At 37.1% G+C, this 21222-nt stretch overlaps 4 protein-coding genes and 1 non-coding gene across 5 annotated transcripts; 1 reads left to right on the top strand and 4 right to left on the bottom strand.

The window, feature by feature from the left end:
* Positions 1 to 1184: 1184 nt before the first annotated feature.
* On the bottom strand, positions 1185 to 6651 carry LOC101304614. The gene is made up of 7 exons (XR_185201.1): positions 6441 to 6651; positions 6064 to 6207; positions 5317 to 5458; positions 2219 to 2310; positions 1644 to 1691; positions 1411 to 1464; positions 1185 to 1254 (listed from the first exon to the last, which is right to left on the bottom strand). It is a non-coding gene; the product is annotated as an uncharacterized LOC101304614 (transcript).
* LOC101304335 lies at positions 3750 to 4368 on the bottom strand. Its single transcript, XM_004308491.1, has 2 exons — positions 4282 to 4368; positions 3750 to 4208 (listed from the first exon to the last, which is right to left on the bottom strand). The coding sequence occupies exons 1-2, from the start codon at positions 4366 to 4368 to the stop codon at positions 3750 to 3752; spliced, it is 546 nt and encodes a 181-aa protein (XP_004308539.1).
* Positions 6652 to 6833: 182 nt separating the features above from the next.
* LOC101304046 (methyltransferase-like protein 13-like) lies at positions 6834 to 8195 on the bottom strand. Its single transcript, XM_004308490.1, has one exon. The coding sequence runs from the start codon at positions 8193 to 8195 to the stop codon at positions 6834 to 6836; it is 1362 nt and encodes a 453-aa protein (XP_004308538.1).
* Positions 8196 to 11754: 3559 nt separating this feature from the next.
* On the top strand, positions 11755 to 14578 carry LOC101304322 (OTU domain-containing protein At3g57810-like). The gene is made up of 5 exons (XM_004306984.1): positions 11755 to 12437; positions 12892 to 13013; positions 13098 to 13138; positions 13243 to 13341; positions 13903 to 14578. The coding sequence occupies exons 1-5, from the start codon at positions 11906 to 11908 to the stop codon at positions 14081 to 14083; spliced, it is 975 nt and encodes a 324-aa protein (XP_004307032.1). The 5' UTR covers positions 11755 to 11905; the 3' UTR covers positions 14084 to 14578.
* A 461-nt stretch (positions 14579 to 15039) lies between these two features.
* LOC101304033 (glucomannan 4-beta-mannosyltransferase 9-like) lies at positions 15040 to 19506 on the bottom strand. Its single transcript, XM_004306983.1, has 9 exons — positions 19249 to 19506; positions 19049 to 19147; positions 17827 to 18079; positions 17290 to 17400; positions 17074 to 17210; positions 16575 to 16688; positions 16253 to 16452; positions 15945 to 16139; positions 15040 to 15418 (listed from the first exon to the last, which is right to left on the bottom strand). Exons 1-9 carry the CDS (start codon positions 19426 to 19428, stop codon positions 15256 to 15258), a joined length of 1452 nt encoding a protein of 483 aa, XP_004307031.1. The 5' UTR covers positions 19429 to 19506; the 3' UTR covers positions 15040 to 15255.
* Between the last annotated feature and the right edge of the window lie 1716 nt (positions 19507 to 21222).

Here is a 21222-nt window from a genome sequence, read left to right as displayed (position 1 = left end):
TTAATTAACGATGTACCTAATGCCAAAGAAAATATATTAAAACAAAAACTGGCTCGAAGCTAAAAAAAAAAAAAAAAAAANAAAAAAAAAAACTAAAAGCACACTAACTGTAAATTGCATACAGATTTCAATAGGACTAAACTACCAATTGGTAAAAAGCAAAGCAGTCAAACTTACAAATAGAAATCAGAGTACAAAAGCTCTCTATTATAATCAACATGAAAGCATTTTAAACCATATGGAATGCGTAAGGTAAGACAAAAGGATTTGAAAAAAAAGTCGAGTTCCTTTAATTAGATAAAAACTTCATTATATTAAAACAAAAAAGTATATATGAACATAAAGAAACTGTTTGGATCAAGTCGATAATGGTTACCTCTTGGATCAGTCATCTTCTTACTCATAAATACCTCTTATAGAGACTACTGCCACAACTTCTAATCATCTCTTAACCTGCACAATACTATAACTGATATTAGTTTCGCATTTTACCACAACAGTAGCAGAAGATGAGCAAATGTATAACACACATCAAACAAAACTGAAACCTAAATGACTTTGAATTAGAGTCGCAATGTGCTTTTATTTCTAGAAGTTGACAATATACATATAAAAGTAAGAAAGACTTGCTGTTAATGATCTATGGTATGCATATATGAGATCGATTAAGCAGACATCATACAAAAGATAAGGGTTTACTTTAGGTGTTGGGCAGAATAGACCATGTCAACGACATGACAACTTTTTTGAAATCAATAGATATGCAACAGGGAAATTGTAACTGAATGCGCTCATAAAAGTTAAGCGCATTCAGTTACATTTGCCTGACAAAAATCTTGAAAAATTATTTTTCTTCAGGGCATTCAGTAATGATTTTCACATTGCATATCTGTGAAATGTGCCACAATTTAAGAATCGATCATAATATAAAAGGTTAATAAACATGAAATTGAAAATGAAAGAATTATTAGAATACAACTGAGAAGAACATTGAGGACATCAGGTAAAGACTCAAGGAGAAAGAAATATAACATTGGCAATTGCTGAGTTTACTAACAGTGCAGCAAGTGTACAATCACAAAAACACAGTGCCAATTGTTTCATTCAGACTAATACTACTAATTGAAGGATCTACAACAGCAATATTTGCAGTGCTAACCTGAGAATTGAGCCTTGTATTGGCTCTTCTCCTCGTTTGTTCTTCAAAGTCTACCTGCCCATTTAGCTTAATAGATTGAGATCAGGCCTTAATGACTGCAATAAGGAAAAAACCAACAGCCATTGTAAATGAGCAAATCAGCCATTCACTTTACAATCACAATCAACAATTTAGTCATTAAGAGTTAAAAAAAAAAAACAAATTAATTCATTAACATGTATGATTCACTAAAAAAAACAATGATGTATTACCTTGCTAGAAGTAACCTCGAGTTCTTAGCACCGTATAACCACCTAATTTTGTATCTGCATTTACAAAACGAACAAAAGATTCAAACTGAAAACTGTACAAATATAATTGATAAAAGACATCAAGCATCATTTACTTAATAAACCAAATACCATCTGAGAACTCACTGACTCTGAAAACATTAACATTGTAATGCCAAAAGAAAAGGCACCAGAAGTCTTAAAATAATTCATACCTGAGTCCAAAACAGTAATAAAATTTGACACCACACAGTTCACCAACCCTGCAAAATGAAATGGAATCGCTCAGCCTATTTACACATATCAACCTTTCGGCTACAACTCTAATCTAATCAATATGCAAAGCAAACAAACCGAGAAAAAACAAAGGCATACCAAACAGACAAAAAAAAGAGTAATCATGAAACCTCACAAACCCAATTCAATAGAAACAACACTTAATTCCGTTTTGATCAATGTTAGATCAAACACAATCCCCCAACACGATCTGCAAGCTATTGCGCACACAAAGCTCTCCAATTATCTCCCTATCCCTCTCTTTTGCTATGTATCATATCGTTGATGAAAGACAGCCTGAGAAAGAGAGCTTCATAACATCAACAAATCTCAAGCTCTCCAGTTGAAGAACACACATGTCATATGGCATATACGGCAGAGAATTAGATGGACCACACCAAATTGCAGCAAAAATGCAAAGCAACCGAACAAAAAAGCAAACACCGAAAACTGAAAGCACAAATAATCAAAAACAAAACAGAAAAGCAAAGCAAAGCAGTAAGAAAATTCATACCCTCCAACGCCGGAGACGATCGACGGAAGCATGCTTGGTCCTGGGAATCTCCTACACACCTGGATGTAGATTTATAAGCCCGGAGATTCGTGCTTGGTTCAGAGATTCAAGAGAGCAAAGGATCAGGAGAGAGAGAGAGACACAGAGAAAACTTGGGTGAGAGAAAGTGAGAAGAGCAACACACCCTTCCCAGAGATAATCGAGAGAAAGCAAAGAAAGCGAGAAGATTCGAGAGAGGCTCTGGGGATGGAGACAATTCAAGGGCAAAAACCGTCTTTTTACTGTCATTAGTGAATAGTAAATACCCCTGACAACAAATAGATATATGTTAAATTCCCAAGCACACTGTCTGGACATGCGATATCTACCATTAAATTCCCAGCCTCCCAGGGTATTTTGGATAAACAAAAAAAAAAAAATCTTGGAGGGAAAGCTAAAGTGAGAACAAGAGTTACTGCTGTAAAGAATTTTTCTACTCTCTCTTATTCTCTCCTCCAATACATAAACAAATCTTTTTAATTTTATGGAAGAAAAAAAAAGAAAACAGACCAGGCACGAAGTAAACACATCAAACGCTACCAATGCTATTGTACAAATCTTCCTTGCTCATAGCTACTCACTTATTCAACTAGTTACCCAAAAGACCTGTCCAACATCCTATGCGAATCAACCAGTTACCTGAAACAGATTTGAAGGAGCAGATCCCATTATCTGAAGAGAAAAATTCAGCAATAGCTATAGCAAGCAGAAGAAAGTCCTACGATATCTGGATAATTTAACTTCGATCTGCACTGCAATAGCCCAATTTGTTTCATACCTGTTTTCTAATTCCATAAAGTTACTACACGTACGAGTAACAGAAACTCTAAACTGTCAATAAAGCATACCTAAACTCTGTTTCTTCTCAAAAAACCGCTTCCAGTGATATTCCCAAGCACACTGTCTGGGAATGTTTCACTCTAAATATGATATCCACCATTTAGTTCCTCCACGTCCATGGTATTTGGATAAAAACAGAAACTTGGAGCGATAGTTATAGTTATAGTGAGAACAAGAACTAGTGCTGTACAGAGTTTTTTCTACTCACTCATCTTCTCTCCCATAAACGTAGAAGTGGACTAATTAAAGTCTGGGGGCTTGAAGGTAGAATTATTCCAAGTATCTGGGCTATTCAGCCCTCCTCCTTTCCTTACCTTGATAACATGACAAAGAATGGTTTCTTCTAAGAATTTATGTCTTCCCCGCACCGATAGCAATTCCCTTTAACAAATATAGGATTAAAGCTTAGCTCTTCTTTATGGAATTCAAGTACGCCCCAGATATAGCTTTTCCTAGTTCATTGAGGAAACAGTTCTCACAATCACTAGAAGGCAATTAGAGGAGATGCCACAGCAACAAGAATAAAATTTTCTATTCCACATTTCCCACGTCTATTTTGTATAACTCATCAAAAACATCCCAAAACTCATGGATCAATGTCTTGTAAAATGATGTATTTGGAGGAATGACATTTACAGCTAAGTTTCCATGATCAGAGAGAATTGATCTGGCTGAGAAAAAGGACATTCTTCCTAACAAACTCCCTACCATCACTTGAATCCAAGTCAACCATAATCACATCAAATTCAGTATCAACATCATTGCCACTGCCCACGTCACAACCCTCCTCTACCTGACAAGCATCAACAAATTTATCTAGAATGTGCTCACCATCTTCGAGTCCAAAATACCGCCAAGAAACCCTTAGCGCCTCCTCATAGGCTTCCACACCCACAACCTGAAAGCCAAACTGGGTCCTCACGAAACCAAGCAAAGCCCCACCTCCAACTCCTAAACACAAAGCATTTGGCCTTACCCCGCTACAAATGCTTCCCTCAATATAAGGAGCAGCCAGGCTAAAAGTTGCCGCCATAGGAACCAAATAAGGGTGCACTAAAACTAAATCACTATCATCTAGCTTACACTCAACTTGTCCAATTCCCGACCAAACCTGACTTTGAAAACAATACGAACCACAGTCTGGACCAAATTGGCTTTCTTTTAAACCTCAAACACCTCCTGACCTCCCTCTTCGAAACCTCACCACCGCAATCAATCTCGACATCCTCCACCACCATTTCACCAACCAAAGGCCCATCACATATCTCCATAACCACACTAGAAATCAAATCAGATCTTGGTATCCCAAAATGCGTACCTCAGGAATGCCGTGTTCAGATCCATCAGCCTACTATCTAAAATGAATTCCATATTAGGATCCGCACCCCTGACACAACCCCCCCCCCCCCCCCCCCCCTTCCAAAACACCACACCGCCCCCGCCCCCAAACCATCACCTGAATCTCTTATCCAACCGATGATTAACACAATGGTTACTCTAACAACAAGCAGAGAAAGCATTAGTGACTTCTAATTTAATTTGATATTAAATTCCTTTCTACACACACAATAGCCAGAAAGTGTTATTCTGTATAGGACACAATGACGGAAAGACAAGTATAACCTAAAAAATAGATTTTTTAACTACCCGTCAAAGCTTAATTAATGCCTGGATTTCTTCTCAATCTGTACCCAGCATAGGTCCTTTTTATCTTTGGGCGGAGGTTCGAACCCTAGATATATTGTAAACCGCAGAAAGATTCTAATAAAGCCAGAATCAAGAAAGAGTTGTAGTATAAATGGTGTTTCTGCGGTACACAATCATGGAAAACCCGAATCATGACGTATCGCTTGATAAAAGATTGTATTTCAAAGTTCTGATACAACCACCATAACTATTCCCAGAAAAGTGAGAAAACCACTCACTTGTCAAGGAATAAAGAAGCACAACTAAAGAGGAGTTGGTGGCCATCAACAAGTAGAAAGGACGATGGATACAAAGCAAGATTATGTCTTTTTTTCTTTCATTATCTAAATTGACGCAGCAAACAACTGGTATATGGGACACAAAACAAAACTTAGCCTGTGTTTATAAAACCATATGCTATGCTAATTCATATGGCGATTCAAAAATACACACTAAACACTGTAACTGCATTTTGATAACCAAACTAACTACAATAAAAGATAGAAAAAGACAAAAAGTTAAGTTTTATTTACCTTCTAGCCACTTGACAATATAAATTAAGCCATTTACTAGACCAATGCTACTGTCAAATCTTCCTGGCTCATCACCACTCACTTATTAATCTATTTCCCCAAAAGACCTCTGTCCAGTATTCTGTTCCAATCAACCAGTTACCTGAAAACATAAAGATCTGAATCTGAAACACTATTGCACCACATAATTTCATAATGTTCTTTCAAAGAGATTAAAAGAAGAAGAAAGTTGTAAGATATGTGGAAGTAATTTCAATCTGCAGTTGTAATAGCCCAAATTCATTCTTGTTATTTTTTTTCTTTGACTGCACATTACAGTATCATAAATTCTAAACAGTGATTAAAGCAAACCTAAAGTCTGTTTCTTCTCAGGATACCACGTTCAGTTTATATTCCCAAGCACACTATCTGGGCATCACTCTGAATACGATATCTACCATTGAAATCCCCACAGTATTTTGGATAAAAGAAAAAAGAAAAAAAAACTTGTAGGGAAAGTTAAAGTAAGAACAATAATTAGTGCTGTAAAGAATTTTTCTACTCTCTCATCTTCTATCCTCCATTCCAATATAAATGCTAAATCCTTTCAATTTTCTTTTATGAAAACAAAAATAAAAACAAAACAAAAACAAAGGGCCAGCACAAAGTAAACACATCAACTGCCTATTGATAATCAAACCTGGCTACAATAAATATTTTGTTTAAAAAAGGATAACGAGTTATAAATAATAACTTATAATTAGCTACCTTCTGGCCACCTCAATGCATAAATAGTCCATTTACATGGCCAGATTCACATACAATTTAGCCACCAATGCTACTGTCCAAATCTCCTTAGTCATCAAGTTACCCAAAGGACCTGTCCCGCATCCTATTCCATCAACCAGTTACCTGAAACAGATTTAAAAGATCAGATTCCATTATCTGAAACGCTCTTGCACCACATAATTATTAAAATGTTCTCTTCAAAGCAATAGCAAGCAGAAGAAAGTCCTACGGTATCTGGATAACTTAACTTCAATCTGCACTGCAATAGCCCAAATTGTTTCTTACTCTTTTTTTTAATTTCCATTAAGCTACTACACATAAGAGTAACAAAATTCTAAACTGTCAACAAAGCATACCTGAAAACTGTTTCTTCTCAGGAGACCATTTCCAGTTTATATTCCAAGAACACTGTCTGGGCATGGCATGTTTGACAATAAACGTGATATCCACTATTTAATTCCCCTATCTCCTTGGTATTTTGGATAAAAAGAGAAACTTGGAGGGACAGTTACAGTGAGGACAAGAATTTGTGTTGTACAGAGTTTTTTCTCTCATCTTGTCTCCTCCGATCCACGTAGAAGTGGACTAACTAAACTCTTGGGGCTTGAAGGAAGAACTATTCCAAGTATCTGGGCTGTTCATCCCTCCTTTCCTGACCTTCATAACATGACTAATAAATGGTTCCTTCTAGGCTTTTATGTCTTCCCAACACCGTTAGCTATTCCCTTTAACAAATAAAAGATTAAAGTTTAGATCTTCTTTATTGAATTCAAGTACACCCCGGATATAGCTTTTCCTAGTCTGTTGAGGAAACAGTTCTCACGATCACTGGGAGGCATTAGAGGAGATGCAACAGCAACAAGAATAAAATTTTCCCCATTTCCCACGTCTATTTCGTATAACTCATTAAAAACATCTTCAAATGTATGGATCAATGTCTTGTAAAAAGATGTATTTGGAGGAATGACATTTACAGCTAGGATTCCATGATCAGAGAGAATTGATCTGGCCGACAAAAGGACATGCTTCCTAACAAACTCCAATGGCGGAGCAATTAGACCGTCCCTAGCATCACTTGAATCCAAATCAACCATAATCACATCAAATTTAGTATCAACATCATTGCCACTGCCCACATCACAACCTTCCTCTACCTGACAAGCACCAGCCAGCTTATCTATAACTTCCAATGCATCTCCAACATGAACATTGATGTGCTCACCATCTTCCAGTCCAAAATACTGCCTAGAAACCCTTAGCACCTCCTCATCGGCTTCCACACCCTCAACCTGAAAACCCAACTGGGTTCTCAAGAACCCAAGCAAGGCCCCACCCCCAACTCCTAAACACAAAGCTTTTGGCCTTGCCCCACTTCGAATCCTTCCCTCAATATAAGGAGCAGCCAGGCTAAGACTTGCCACCATAGGAACCAGATAAGAATGCACTAAAACACTATCATCTAGCCTAAACTCAACTTGTCCAATTCCCACACAATCCAAACCAAACCCCATTTTGGGAACAATACGAACCTCAGTCTGGACCAAATTGGGCATTCTTTTAAACCTCAAACGCCTCCTGAACTCCCTCTTCGAAGCCTCACCGCCGCAACCAATCTCGACATCCTCCACCACCATTTCACCAACAAAAGGCCCATCACATATCTCCAAAACCACACTAGAAATCAGATTATCTTGGTATCTCAAAATGGGTACCTCAGGAATGCCGTGTTTAAAGCAAGATTTGGGAGACAAGGCAAGAAAGAGAGGTTGGAGGCTCACCCCGAGTTCTTCGTCGTCGTCTTTGAGGGGACGGCGGTAGATAGGCGGCGAGTGGGGGGAGCTGTCGCCGACGAGAATAAGGCGGGAGAAGGCGGGGGAGGAGGAGAGGAGCTGGAGATGGCCGGAGAGGGTGGAGAATATCCAGTCGGAGTGGCGGTGTTTGGGGACGAGCATTGCGGCGACTCGGGGTGGGTCGGCGGCGGGTTGGAGAGGCGAGTCGAGGACGGCAACGCGGAGGAGAGATGCGGCGGCGGAGGGGGAAGGGTTGGGGAAAGTGAAAGTGGTGAAAGCAGATGGGTTTATCGTCTCGAAAGTGGAATTATCGACAGCCATTTCTGGGGGGAGTCTCTTTCGTACGGGGGAGGCTAGGTGTTCAAGAAAACGGAACACGCATCTTGATTTGAATACTAGGTCGACGATTCTTAAGGTGAGCACTAATGTTTATAGCTTAAAAAATTCGTTTTTCAATCATATTTTGGCATCTCATCAGTTCAGTGTTTAGTTTTATATGATTATATCAAATTAGTGTTCATTAAAATAACAAACAAGATTAAATGAATAGACGAACCAAATTTGTCAAATATGAACCGTTCAAGTTCATAATTGATAAATCACACTTATGAATGCCTTAACAATTTTCAATATAGCTAAAAATTTGAATAAATGATCTACTCATAAATACCTATAAACTGAACGGTCAAGATATGAATATAAGATCGAAAGATGAGATAAGCCGAAAATTCCTCAACTTAAGGGTCTTCATTAAAATGGTTCCTTGAATAATGAATACTAAACGAAACAACTCAATGGGTTTGGTCCTTTTTTATTTTTTTTGGTCCAACAATGGGTTTGGTCTATTTAGGACACTTTTAGCAATAAGCGGTATTTTGTTCCAATATGGAGGGGTCATATCTTCAATTGCTCAATAGTCATGGAATTGTATAAATATGCACTTTGTTGAATTTCTTGATATTATTTCGAAACTTCTACATGTTTATTGTAATCAAGAAAGTTTTCATGCCCCTCTTGTATTCAACAGTTTTATTAATGAAGGCATGAGAGCGCACTACCGCTTCGACATATTATACTAACTTCACTAAATTATGAATTGCCTAAAATATCATCTTTTTTATAACAAAACTTCATTTATAATTAAATACCAAAAGTTTTGGAAAAATATGATTTGCCTTATCTTTTAGATTCATGTTGATTGGAGTTATCATTCCAAAAAAAATGTTGATTGCCTTCTTAGAGCATCTTTATTAGACTCTCTATTTTGGATTTTAAGCTATTTTAGAGAGTGTGTTTAACTTTTTGAGTATTTTAGGAGCTCCAGCAGACTAGTCAAAGTTTAGTTATTATGACTTTTAACTATCTCGCTAGCTAAATATAGAGAGCAAGATGAGACTCTATAATTTAATGTATTTTTTAAGATATTTTATGTGATATATAAATACGTATAAACTATTTAATCTTCATTTGAAGAATAATATTAATTTAATACTAGCTAAAGTAGAGAGCATTGATGCAGACATATCTCTAAAGTCGCTAGCCAAAATAACATTTTAGCTACTTTGACTAAAAGTTAACTAAAAAATGGTTAGCATTGAAAAAATGCTCTAATAAAAAATGCTTTAATAATCTATCAAAAGGATTGCTCCAGCAAATTATAGTTATTTTAAGCTATGCCTAAATTACTGTGCTAGTATTTCATTGTAGGCTTATTATTTTGAATAAGTGAGCTTATGCATGTATAAATAGAATACCACTAGTATACCAAAGAGAACGTATATATCCGTACTATTATGACGGTTGAAATTGAAATCATAATATAGGTTTATTCCAAAAAGGAAAATGTCTATGGCAACTCAATTCCCAATTGTTGTGGAGTGTTCCTTGAAAATACGTAAGAGTCCTTGATTTGATTCGAACACAAGGAACGATGAACTATTATCAAACGGTCAGTTTCTCCCACCAGGTGATGGAGAGAGATTGGAGTCATGGACAAGATGAACACCAACTCATAAGAAAGGACAACGACATAAGCGGTAAGTAAAGCAAAGCACTTGATTTACCTAATTTGCTTACTAACCATTCCAAGAAGTGAGGACCACTCGACAGGTGACGGGACTTGATTCCCATTTCTGATCTATTATTAATGAAAGGCATAATTGCCAATTTGCTATCCTAATTATCACATTTGTGTCAATTTATTATCTTAATTTTTATTTCAGTCAATTTGTTACCTTAACTTTTCATAATTAACTAATTTACTACCATAACTATTAAATATGTCAGTTTGCTACATTTCCATTAAAATTGCTACTTTAGGCTTTTAAAATTAATCAATTTACTTATCAAAATTTCAATATCAACAAACTTTAACATTTGATTTTCATAATTAATTCATGTTTGGATGAAGAAATGAACAAGTGGAAGGGGCTCTGGCCGGTTAAGCAAGTGGTCTCGGGTTCGAGCCTTTGTGGATGCAACAAACTTTCTTGGGAGAGGTCCCCGCATATGCGCCCGACAGTACCTCGGAGGATTAGTCCTAGGGATACCTTGGGAAGCAAAAAAAAAAAAATGAACAAAAAAAAATGACAAAAAGATAGCAAGTTGGCTAATTTTGAAAATATATGGTAGCTGGCAGAAATAATAGTTATGGTAGCAAATTGGTTGATTATGAAAAGTTAGGATAGCAATTTGGCTAAAAAACCTTAATGAAAATTCAATACAATAAACAAGTAGGTAATATATTAATTTGGTATTAATCCAGCGGACAATAGTATTTTTTTTTTGATTAAAAAAGAAAGGTTACAGAGCAAACCCTCTAAAACATTCACCACCAAACTGATCCAAAAAAGAAGAAGAAGAAGGGCAGAATGCACTGAAGGAGGCAACTGAGAACTGAGAAACCAAGAAACAAAAAACTGAACAGAGTGACCTAAACAAGACATTAAGAAAGAAACATAAGGCATATTGTTGTTTTGGTCTCATTTGGTATATGCGTAAAGAAAACCATTTACACCAAATCCTTAATTCTGTGAACTAAAACAAGACATTAAGAAAGTGAAACTAGAACATCCTAAAGTCTATAATAACATCACAGACTCCAAATATGAAGTCTTAAGTAAGATGTCGTATCAATTTCACATTTAACGGTCATAAAGAGCTCCATACCATTTTCCCCTTAAGATCATCATATTGTCAATTAAAAAAGAATTTCACACCAACAAAGCTAACTTGTTATTGGTCAGTTAGATATGAAATTGCATGACGCTCACAAAGTTCATAAAATACAAGATTGTTTTCTAACTTATTAGCATTCACATGCGCACACCATTTCATGGCTCGCTTTTCACAATAACAAAAGACAAACTAACATCGGTTTTGTGTTTGTTCTATACATATCATTTGTTATAACGGTTTTATTTTGTAGTTCATGGCAGTACAATCTTATATCACATCTTAAGTGATGCTATGATTTGTTCATTTAATCAGTTGGGTTATAAATAAATTAACAATCTCTTAAATCTTCGTTTCATTAATTCCTTTTATGAACCTTAAAATTAAATTAGATATTTCTTCTCCATCACGTCAAAGAAAAATCCTCCCAAAATTGTGGAACAACACGCAAGAAAAAAGGAAGAAAAAAATCCGGAATCTTCACAAGCATATGCCATACACGGCAAATACTCCATAATTTTATTTCCATAAAATAAAAACCCCAAATTTCGAGGAAAACAAATATTAATTACCAACACATCGAAAAAGAAAATATTAATTATGAAGATAAAAAATTAAAAAAATCAAATTTTGCTCGTGAACAATGACAGGGCCGGGCCTCACTTGGCTTTCCCTAAAATGCTTCGCCTTCACACTCAATCGCCATAAAACAACATCAACAACAACCATCATGGCCTTCCTGCAGTTTCCTCCCCCTCTCTGAAACACCATGGGTGCCTAGGTGTATCTCTCTCTCAAGCTCAACAGCAGCTACCCACTACATAGTTTGTTTGTTCAGGGTTGGTCTCAATCCGGTGATGCTTGGATTTCTCTGCGCGCGCCGGAAAACTTGGATTGTCAGCTCCCTTTCTTCTTTTGCTCACGGACCGGCGGCGATTCACCAGAGCCGGATCGTCCACAGCCCTCTGATTCAGCATCAATTCACTAACTTCTCCGGCGAGACCAGGGGCCGACACCACCACAACAGCTCCTGCCAGCTAGGCTCAGCATGCGGCGGCGGCGCCGCAGCGTCCATATGGCACGCTATCCTCCCCTCCTCCGGTCTTTGGAGGCGGCGCGATCTCCGTCGTCCGGCGATCCATTACGAGCTTAAGGGTGAGGGTTCTTGGAATGCTGCTCTCGATGCTCGCCCGGCTCGCTGGCTCCACCGGCCCGACTCGGCTTGGCTCCTTTTCGGGGTTTGCAACTGCCTGGCGCCGATAGACTGGGGCAGTACAACTAACTCAACCACCAACGATGAGGTGTCCAATAACAAAACTGAAGCCTGTGATTCGAAAAGCTCAATTACTTCGGATGTGCAGTTAGAGACGCCTGATTACAGAGTTACAGGTTACTTGATGAACTTTTCTGATTACGTATTTAATGTTAATGAGATCAGTTTGATTGAAATATTGTTTTTTTCACTTTAAAATTCAGTTTTCTTGTATTTAGCTTTTAATTTTCTAGTAAAGTAAATTATGTGCTTTTTTGATTCTCCGTTACGACAAGTATATTGGGAAATGATTCTTCTTTTTACTTGTGAAATTGGTCCATTGAAAATTGAAGTTGCTCAACTTTTCTTGTTGGGTGCTTTTGCTGGTGCTTTGTTTAATGATTCTGTGTGTTTCTTGGCAAAAAGAAAAGGTACTGTTCTCTTTATTTGATTGTGGGTACATAAAAAAGTTCCTTGTTTTGATGGAAAACTGTTGATAGAATTTGTCAAACTATGCATGAATTTTTGGTTGATACTGTTTGAGACAATATCTGAATAAAAGTAAGGGCTAAGCACTGAGATAATAAACAGGAGTGCTAGCTGATGGTCGGTGTCTCTTCAGAGCGATAGCACATGTGGCTTGCTTAAGAAATGGGGAGGAACCTCCTGATGAAAACCGACAAAGAGAGCTCGCTGATGAATTAAGAGCTCAAGTAATTCGCATTTCATCTCAGGCAAATGTGATTCCTAATTTTTTGTGTATATTATATGGTTCTTATTTGAGTGATTTTGCGTAGGTTGTCGATGAGCTTTTAAAGAGGCGGGAGGAAACTGAATGGTAAGCTCTAGTTCTGTCATTTTAGACTGCGAGTTTTCATCCTTGTTTTTTGGTATTTTTTTATGAATTTGCATGGTTTTTAACATCTTGTATGATGTGGTTAGGTTCATTGAAGGTGATTTCGATGCATATGTGAAGAGAATTCAACAACCTTATGTTTGGGGAGGAGAACCTGAATTGCTTATGGCTTCTCATGTTAAAAAGTCAGTTCACACTTTTTATTACTTAACTGTACCATGATTATTTCTCTTTAAACATTCTGGTAGAATCATGTTAACTTCATGTGCCCTGTTGCCTATTCTTGTATTTCCACTCCATTAGATGTAACTAATGGATATTAGATGTGAGTCAGCACTTGCATGTGAGGAAGATGGAGATCAGTTTTGTATCTACCTTCTGTACAGTTAACTGTGAGTAGGTATAAGAGCAACCATACTAAGTTAATATTTTTGAGATTCCTGATCTGAACTTGTTGCCTCATAGACGTCATTGTCATTGTTTTGGACTAGATGAAGCACTAAAAGTTTTCTATAAAGAGAGAGAAGATAAGCATTGAAAGTTGATGGGCAGTTTAAGTTTCAAGTTCAGTTACTCTCCTTTAGCTCTTATAGACTTTCCAATACATTTCATGAAATTGCCTGCAACAATATTTCTTAACATAATTGTTGTTACAGTGAAGCTCATTTGCTTGCTATGGATCTATGCTGTTCCGTTTAATTTTTTGGTCATCTACGGAATGTTTGACACAACCTTTTACTCCTCAGGGCACCAATATCAGTCTACATGGTAGATAGAAGCTCGGGTGGTTTGGTAAACATAGCAAAATATGGTGAAGAGTATGGGAAACAAGAAGAGAAACCAATCAATGTTCTATTTCATGGTTATGGTCACTATGACATCTTGGAGTCTTTCTCAGAACAGAGTCTGCAGAAAGTAAACATGTAGATGGATATGGTTTATAGAATAAATCACATCACACTATTGTAGAAGAGTTCACAATTTGTGTGATGGAAACAGTCTGACCAATCAAGAACACTTGTTAAGGTAGATAGGCTGAAGGCAGCAAAGGCTAGTCCAGCAACTGCTGCCTGTGGATGAGAAGTTAATTAGCAAGACCAGTTTCTTTAGAGATAAAAATTTGAATAAGGCCAGTTCTTCGTAATCTGGGATCAATTTTGTAGGTTATTGATCTATGTTTCAATTTATACACACATTTACTCAATACTTTTAGTTTTGTGGTGTTTAGTTGGCTCAAATGGTTAGCAATGTTTCTTTATTTCATAATGTTCAGGAAAATGGAATCCCCCTTTTCAGACTAAACAGTGATCACTGTTTTCATCCAATTGCACTGTCCGAGTGAAAATACCTTGTCTTTTTCTTTTTTTCTTTAAGCTTATGTAATTGACAGGGACAAAGGAATGGTGTTCAGTTACTTGTGAAGCTTTTCGAGGACTCTATAGGAGTTCTGTGTATTGCGCATGGTTGAGAAGCAAGTTAAATTATGTGTATTTGTAACTGTGGCAGGTCTGTTTTGCAACAAGAATATCTCATAGAGATGACACTGTGAAGTGAAGTGGTTCTCATCCCCTTTGTGTTATTTGTGCCCAACTATTGGAATGATTTTCTTTTACGTGATCTATCCTGTATAGTTTTGGATTCCCTGGAGTTTTGTGGAGCTCACTCGTGACACTCCAGGTCTCCAGCAGTTAACAAGAGCATTTAAGTCAAAAACTTGAGAACAGAGTTAGAATGAGTCGAACAAAACTCTTCTCATCTCTTCAGCTCTTCTGGTCATTCTATTTCCATGCATCTTGATAATTAATTTTCGTCTTTGCATCTTGTCAGTTGAAAGTACATAAATCCCACGTAATTTTGTTATTTGATATCAGTAACCCTTCAAGTACATAAATTTCATATTTATTCTTGTTGCTTCTTTGCACAGTATACTTCCGGTACATATAAACATAAGGGATATTATCCCTGCCTTTTCCTACGGTTACTATCCACACAAAAGAATGACCAGCCTATAAATGATCCAAAACCCTAAAACTTGAACCAAAAGCTCCCCAGTAAAAAATAATAATAATCATTGAAACAATTTTTCGCAACAATTTCGGTTAAGAGCTAGGAACGAAAGTGCCAACATAACCAACCCCGGCAATGAAGAATGCAATGGATTGGAGGAAAAGGTAGATGAAGAAGCGGTTCTTTCCATAAGCAAGATCATAGCACCCACAGAAGAAGAGGTAGAGTCCAACAATGAGCTCAAGCAAATGGAGTCTGTACACAGGCAACTATGAGATCAGAAAATGCATAAGTATTTTTAAAGCAGATGTAGCTGTGTTACATTACATGGCAATCCTTTTATCTTCTAACCATATGTAAGCACAATAGACATGAAAGTGGGATTGAAGTATGTTTATCTTGAGCATACGATTTAGAGTAAGCTTCCTTTCATTTCCATTTTGAAACGGACACCATAACTTTGCAAAGGAAAATTTGACTACCTCTATAGAGAAAAGGTTAGGCTGTCAATTAGAAAATGTCCTACGCTGCAAAAAAAAGCTTGGATTTACTGTTTTTTGGATGAGAGTAATAGAGTTTAGAGGGCTTTCTCTAGCATGCAGACTAAACATCTGAAAATGCCAGTACAGAATTTCCTTATAAACATATTTGGCCATTATGATGAAGACTACTTTTGCATTTGGACAACATTTTGTAGCATCAAATACTTCTCATAGTGTTTAAGGTATTGATTTTGCAGTTTCAGAAAAAAGGACAGGAATGCCTGGCAAAAGGAATATACCTTTCTCCGATCCTCACTCGAGGCTTCCTGTGAGCTTTTACAGCTGATTTTGTCTTGAGAGCATCTCCCAATTTCTCCGTGACGACCCATTCATCTACTCTCCCTGCTTCAAACAGGCCTATAAATGTTGCTTTAGTCCGATGCAGGGACATTACATTCTCAAAAAGAATCCAGAAAATCAATAGGTGGAGTGATCTGTAAGATTGTACAAACTTTGTAAGTGTTAATAAAGAATTGAGTAAATAGTTGTATAAAGAAAGACACTTGGTAGCTAAAAGATGTAAGATGATTAAGGGGAGTCAGGATACCTAGGAGTTCCAACTGCATTGAGGAGAGTAATAGTAGAAGGAATATAAACAGCACCCCATATGGGAACTTGAACTTCAGGAACCAAAACCGTTGCTGGCAAAATAACACAGTAGAAGACAAAAGTGACAATATGTGCTACAATTTTGCGAACAAAGAAAAAGCTGTAGATCACATGAAACTTCTTCAATGGGGACACCTTCTGCAATATACCACAAGGTAATAATCAGAAGAGAGGTATGGAGTTAGTAATAATTGCCTCCTGGCTTAGTTGTGGTGACACTTGAACTTAGGCAGAAATTAACAGATATGCTTGAGCAATACCTTGTTTCTTAAAATCTCCATTATCATCTTCCGGAAGAGATTAGCTGGGCCACAAGACCATCGGTGCTGCTGATAACGATAGGCTTTGAAAGTACTGGGCAATTCATTTTTCACCTGAAATTCACAAGGAACTAATATTAGATCAAATCTGAAATGGAGTAAAGTTAGCAGGAAAGTCCATTGAAAAAGGTGATTGTCAGTCACTCCACTTTGGTAGGTTGGTAAGAAGTTCGTATTCTCATTCCTAAGTCCTAACTATCGTCTTCGTTTTTTCATCCACAGTAAAATGCACAAGCATTCATAGCTTCTTTCCCCATAAACAAAAAGGATCATATAGGATCTGCCAGGTCAAGTAAAAACTGTATAGTTTCATGTCTACAAGGTGATTTGTGAAACCTCCCGAATAGACTATAGGTGGTAATTCTCACTTTTAAGCTTCAGAAGCTAAATTTTGCTGATAGTGTCACAAAACTGTTACCATTTTTACACACTTGATTACCTTGATGTCAGAAATATAGACGAACTTCCAGCCTCTAAGACTAGCTCGGACAGCTAAATCCATATCCTCCACAGTTGTGCGGTCCTTCCAGCCTCCAGCCTCATTTAGGGCTGTGATTCTCCACACTCCAGCTGTGCCTGCATAACATTCTCCATTGTTATATCATGATTGCTGTACTTATATTGATGTTATGACTTTTTCATGTATATGATTTACCGTTAAAACCAAAGAAGGCATGAGTTGCAGACCCAACTTCTTGCTCCACTGTGAAATGGTAATCTAGAGACATCTCTTGCATTCTGGTCATTAAGCACTCATCAGCATTTACTGTGATCAACCGAGAAAACATTATCAGACCATAACCTTGTGAGTTTTGAACTATATATACATTGTCATTGCACTGTAAAGATTTATTGTCATACATTAGACAAAAATTTCCCAATAAATCTAAAGAGTAAAGCCATTATATGAAACCCTGCAACTGGACAGGTGTATTTGGGTACTCTCCAATATAGATTGTGATGTATCTAAACTGTTCTTATATCTAACCATCATCATGCTTAAAGTTAAGTGGCATTCTCAAAAAGTTCATAGCAATCACAGCTGCCACTACAAATTTCCACCCAAATTACAAAATATCACACCCTTTTGTACGCCAAAAATTTAGAAAATCAATCGAATTTGTTGGATAAGTAAACGTAACTCGTAAGTGCTATGAAGTATTGAACACAAATGAGGTATCAAGAAGATTACCAAATTTCCAACGAGTTTGGACAAGAGCAATGTCAGGGTTGTGAAGGAGAAACGGGATTGTACGCCAGAGAAAATCGGGCTCAGGTTGGAAGTCGGCATCAAAGATGGCGACGTAGTCACACTGTTTGACGTAAGAGTGCTTCATTCCCTCTTTGAGAGCCCCTGCTTTGTACCCATGTCTGTTGTCTCTGATCTCGTACTTTATGTTTATTCCTTTGCTTGCCCATCTCTGCACTTCTACTTCCACCAAATCCTGTTGTTGTTTTTGTTCAGATATAGGACAAAACCCATGTCAGAGTATGAAGAATTGGTTGCGCTAATTGGGTAAAAAAGGACAAACTTGAGGTTGGCTATTGTGGGTTCTGGTTAGGTAATCGTTTTATTGGACTTTTACCCAGAAAGGATTGCTCAGCAAGAAACACACAACTGACTAGGGCTTCACTTCTACTTTTGGTTTAATGGTAAAGTTTCTCACAGATGTGTTTACTCTCGTTCCGGAAATGTTTTACTTGATTTTGGACCAAATACTTCGACCAAAATATCGTGTTTTATTTTTATTTTTAGAGGAATGAACAAAGTGCATGATTTAAAAAAAAAAATAGTGAAATTTAAACACCCTAAATTACAATCCACACACATCCGGACCGGCATCGATAAGTTTGACATGAATAACATATGATAGAGTGAAACCACAACTAAATTCCACCTCTAACATTCATAAGGTCATTTATTGGTAGGTTGCTAAATACTATGGTGAGTATGGTCCTATAGAATCTATAGAACGCCGATAAATAGTGTCATGCATTTTTAAAAAAAAATTGGGTAATTATCGTATGTTTGTTGCTTACAAGGTGGAAAAACTTATGGCAAACGAGGGCTGACTACTCTCACGTAGTAATCGATTGGACCTGATTGTTAGTCGAATTTCTATATTAGTTGGCTTCATGCGAATTGGTTTGTCTGTAGTGTAGATAAATATGTCAATACATATAACTAAGATGAGGTTGCATGTGTTAGCAAGGGGTGGTGGGGTGGGAAATTTGAAATAATAATAATAATAATTTCCCTAGGAATCAGGCATACTGCATGCTATGCCTAATTCTGCTTAGCAGAATTCATAACCTTCCTAAGTTGGGGCTGTACCACCATGGTTAGTGTTCACCACAAAATCTGGATACAGTATAGTATGTGTCTATGTGATACATCAGTTTGAAGTTTGAACCTTAATGAGTGGGTCAGTTGAATCATCAAGAACTTGAACTATGATCCTATCAGAAGGCCATGAAAGCCCACATGCAGCTCCAATAGAAAGCTGATAAACCTGCATTAACCACCACAATATATATACTCAAAACACACTTAAAACATTATTATTCAAGTCCAAAAAGAATAAGAAGATCAGAAAACAGTGTTCATAAGTACCTCTTTTTCATTGTACATTGGAATTTGCACAAGAACCATGGGGTAAGCAGAGTTGCCAAGCTCCACATCATCCTTAATTGCCTCCCATTTCCAACGCTTCTCAGGTCTTCTTCTGAAAACCTTGACCAACATTATGACAATGCCCATGTACACCTTCTCCACGAAGAGCAACACAGACATCCCCAAGCACACCGCCACCAAAAATCGCAACAGCGGCACGATCAGCGGCGCTTTCGCCTGCTGCAATACCAGCCCGATTTGGCCAGCTCCTTGGAACGCCTCCATTGTTGTCACTAGTTAAGTGATGCAGAGAGAAAGGAGGGAGGCAATGAACGGAAGCAGAGTTGGAGGAGGAGAGAACTGAGAGAACTAGGAGTAGTGCTCTAAGTGGCTGCTTTGGGTTTGTTGGTTATATAAGAAGGGTGCGCTAGCGGCAGGCTTTGCGAAAAGAACACGGTTTGTTCTTTTTGTTGCATGTCACAGCATTTTGGATCTAGCTTTCAGCTTTTGCTTCTGAGTTACTTCAAGCTAGCTAGCTAATGCGGGAGAGCTGGAATGTCAGTGATGAACAAGATCGATTGAAAACCCCAAACACAAGGCAGATGCAGAAGAGTCGTACCAAAACCCCTTTCTTTCTTTCTTTCTTTTCTTTCTTTGAAGCTAGCTGTTTAATTAGAGAGTATATGACAGACTACTTAATACATAAACTGTGTTCTGGGTCTCTCTTTCTCGTCACTAATGGAAGCTTAGTGTTTGAGGATACAAATATAGTGTGGAAGTGATGAGTGTATAAAAAACTATATATATGAAGGAAAATGAGTGTTCACCTCAATTAACGTAGGTCTTTATATAATTAGAGTTGGCATGCAGGCCATATATATCATTTTATACGAAAAATGTCATTCACCATCTCACATTGATTAAAAGCTTAAATTTTGATAAGAAGAAATCCGTGGAACGTGACAGCTAGAACTGATAGATGAACTCATCTTTGTTTTTGTTGCATGTCACCAAATATTATATTACTTATATTCTTTGTTTTTGTTGCATGCCACCAAATATTATATTACTTAATTATATATAATAAAGAGTGCATGGAAATTAATACATGCATAGAAATAGAATCCAACTTCTATACATATAAAAACCCAGCAGTCAATTTTAAGATTCATGCATGGCTTCGATCACTCAAACATAAGTCAGCAGATATATTAGATTTTGGAGAAGTACAGACACCATTTTCTTCATCTTCGAGTATTTAAGATTTTAATCAGGGTTTATGTTATTATTATTTTTCTTCTGCTCAGATTTGTATGAAATTTAAGTGAAAATATCAAAGGATAATGTTGGTTTTGTAAGATTTGATATGGTACATAAGATAGGTGAAGCTGATATATATGTTATACCACATAAGAGTAAAATGAGCCCCCCTATCATTACTTCAAATATTAATCTGTGAAAAACAAAAATAGCCAAAATGATAAAGACACTGGATCTGAAACAGGTGACATATATAGTTAGTCAAAAATATTAAATATATGTTCATTAACTGTAATATGCTAGTTTGGATATCATTTTCTAGGAAGGTGAAACGATTGAAATAATGGATTCAGTTTAATGCTTCCGTATTGAAAGCAAATTTTCCGATCACCATTTTTTGCCCACCCTTGTGTCTACCCACTTAATCTAATGTTAAGTGTCATTTCTCTTAACCAACTCTAACTATGGTTACAATATAAAATTATAATAAATGAATTATGTTTTCTTTTGATTTAACTTTAACTGGTTCCTAAAACACCCAGTATCATCTTTGCTGGTTCATGAAAGGTTGGTTCAGCTTTAGTTCATGTGGGCAAGTATTGTGTTGTTTGGGACAACCTCTTTCATCCATTGCTAAATAACTGCAAGAAGATCCAAGTTGAAAGAGACTCAAAGCTCGCAACTGATGTAATCAATAGGAGATGCCCCCCCCCC

Source organism: Fragaria vesca, linkage group LG7, assembly GCF_000184155.1.
Source record: "Fragaria vesca subsp. vesca linkage group LG7, FraVesHawaii_1.0, whole genome shotgun sequence".
Taxonomy (NCBI): domain Eukaryota; kingdom Viridiplantae; phylum Streptophyta; class Magnoliopsida; order Rosales; family Rosaceae; genus Fragaria; species Fragaria vesca.
This window is presented reverse-complemented; position numbering and strand designations above follow the sequence as displayed.

What these genes read in the sequence shown, in the direction of transcription:
- LOC101304335 (XM_004308491.1), bottom strand. Translation starts at nt 4,368, where the DNA reads ATGGAGATATGTGATGGGCCTTTGGTTGGTGAAATGGTGGTGGAGGAT. An exon ending in GTGAGGTTTCGAAGAGGGAG is followed by an intron (nt 4,209 to 4,281) that starts GTCAGGAGGTGT and finishes TTTCAAAGTCAG; the next exon opens with GTTTGGTCGGGAATTGGACA.
- LOC101304046 (XM_004308490.1), bottom strand. Translation starts at nt 8,195, where the DNA reads ATGGCTGTCGATAATTCCACTTTCGAGACGATAAACCCATCTGCTTTC.
- LOC101304322 (XM_004306984.1), top strand. Translation starts at nt 11,906, where the DNA reads ATGCTTGGATTTCTCTGCGCGCGCCGGAAAACTTGGATTGTCAGCTCC. An exon ending in GCCTGATTACAGAGTTACAG is followed by an intron (nt 12,438 to 12,891) that starts GTTACTTGATGA and finishes GATAATAAACAG; the next exon opens with GAGTGCTAGCTGATGGTCGG. An exon ending in AGGCGGGAGGAAACTGAATG is followed by an intron (nt 13,139 to 13,242) that starts GTAAGCTCTAGT and finishes TGATGTGGTTAG; the next exon opens with GTTCATTGAAGGTGATTTCG.
- LOC101304033 (XM_004306983.1), bottom strand. Translation starts at nt 19,428, where the DNA reads ATGTCTGTGTTGCTCTTCGTGGAGAAGGTGTACATGGGCATTGTCATA. An exon ending in AATGCAGTTGGAACTCCTAG is followed by an intron (nt 16,140 to 16,252) that starts GTATCCTGACTC and finishes ACAATCTTACAG; the next exon opens with ATCACTCCACCTATTGATTT. An exon ending in CGAGTGAGGATCGGAGAAAG is followed by an intron (nt 15,419 to 15,944) that starts GTATATTCCTTT and finishes GCCTGTGTACAG; the next exon opens with ACTCCATTTGCTTGAGCTCA.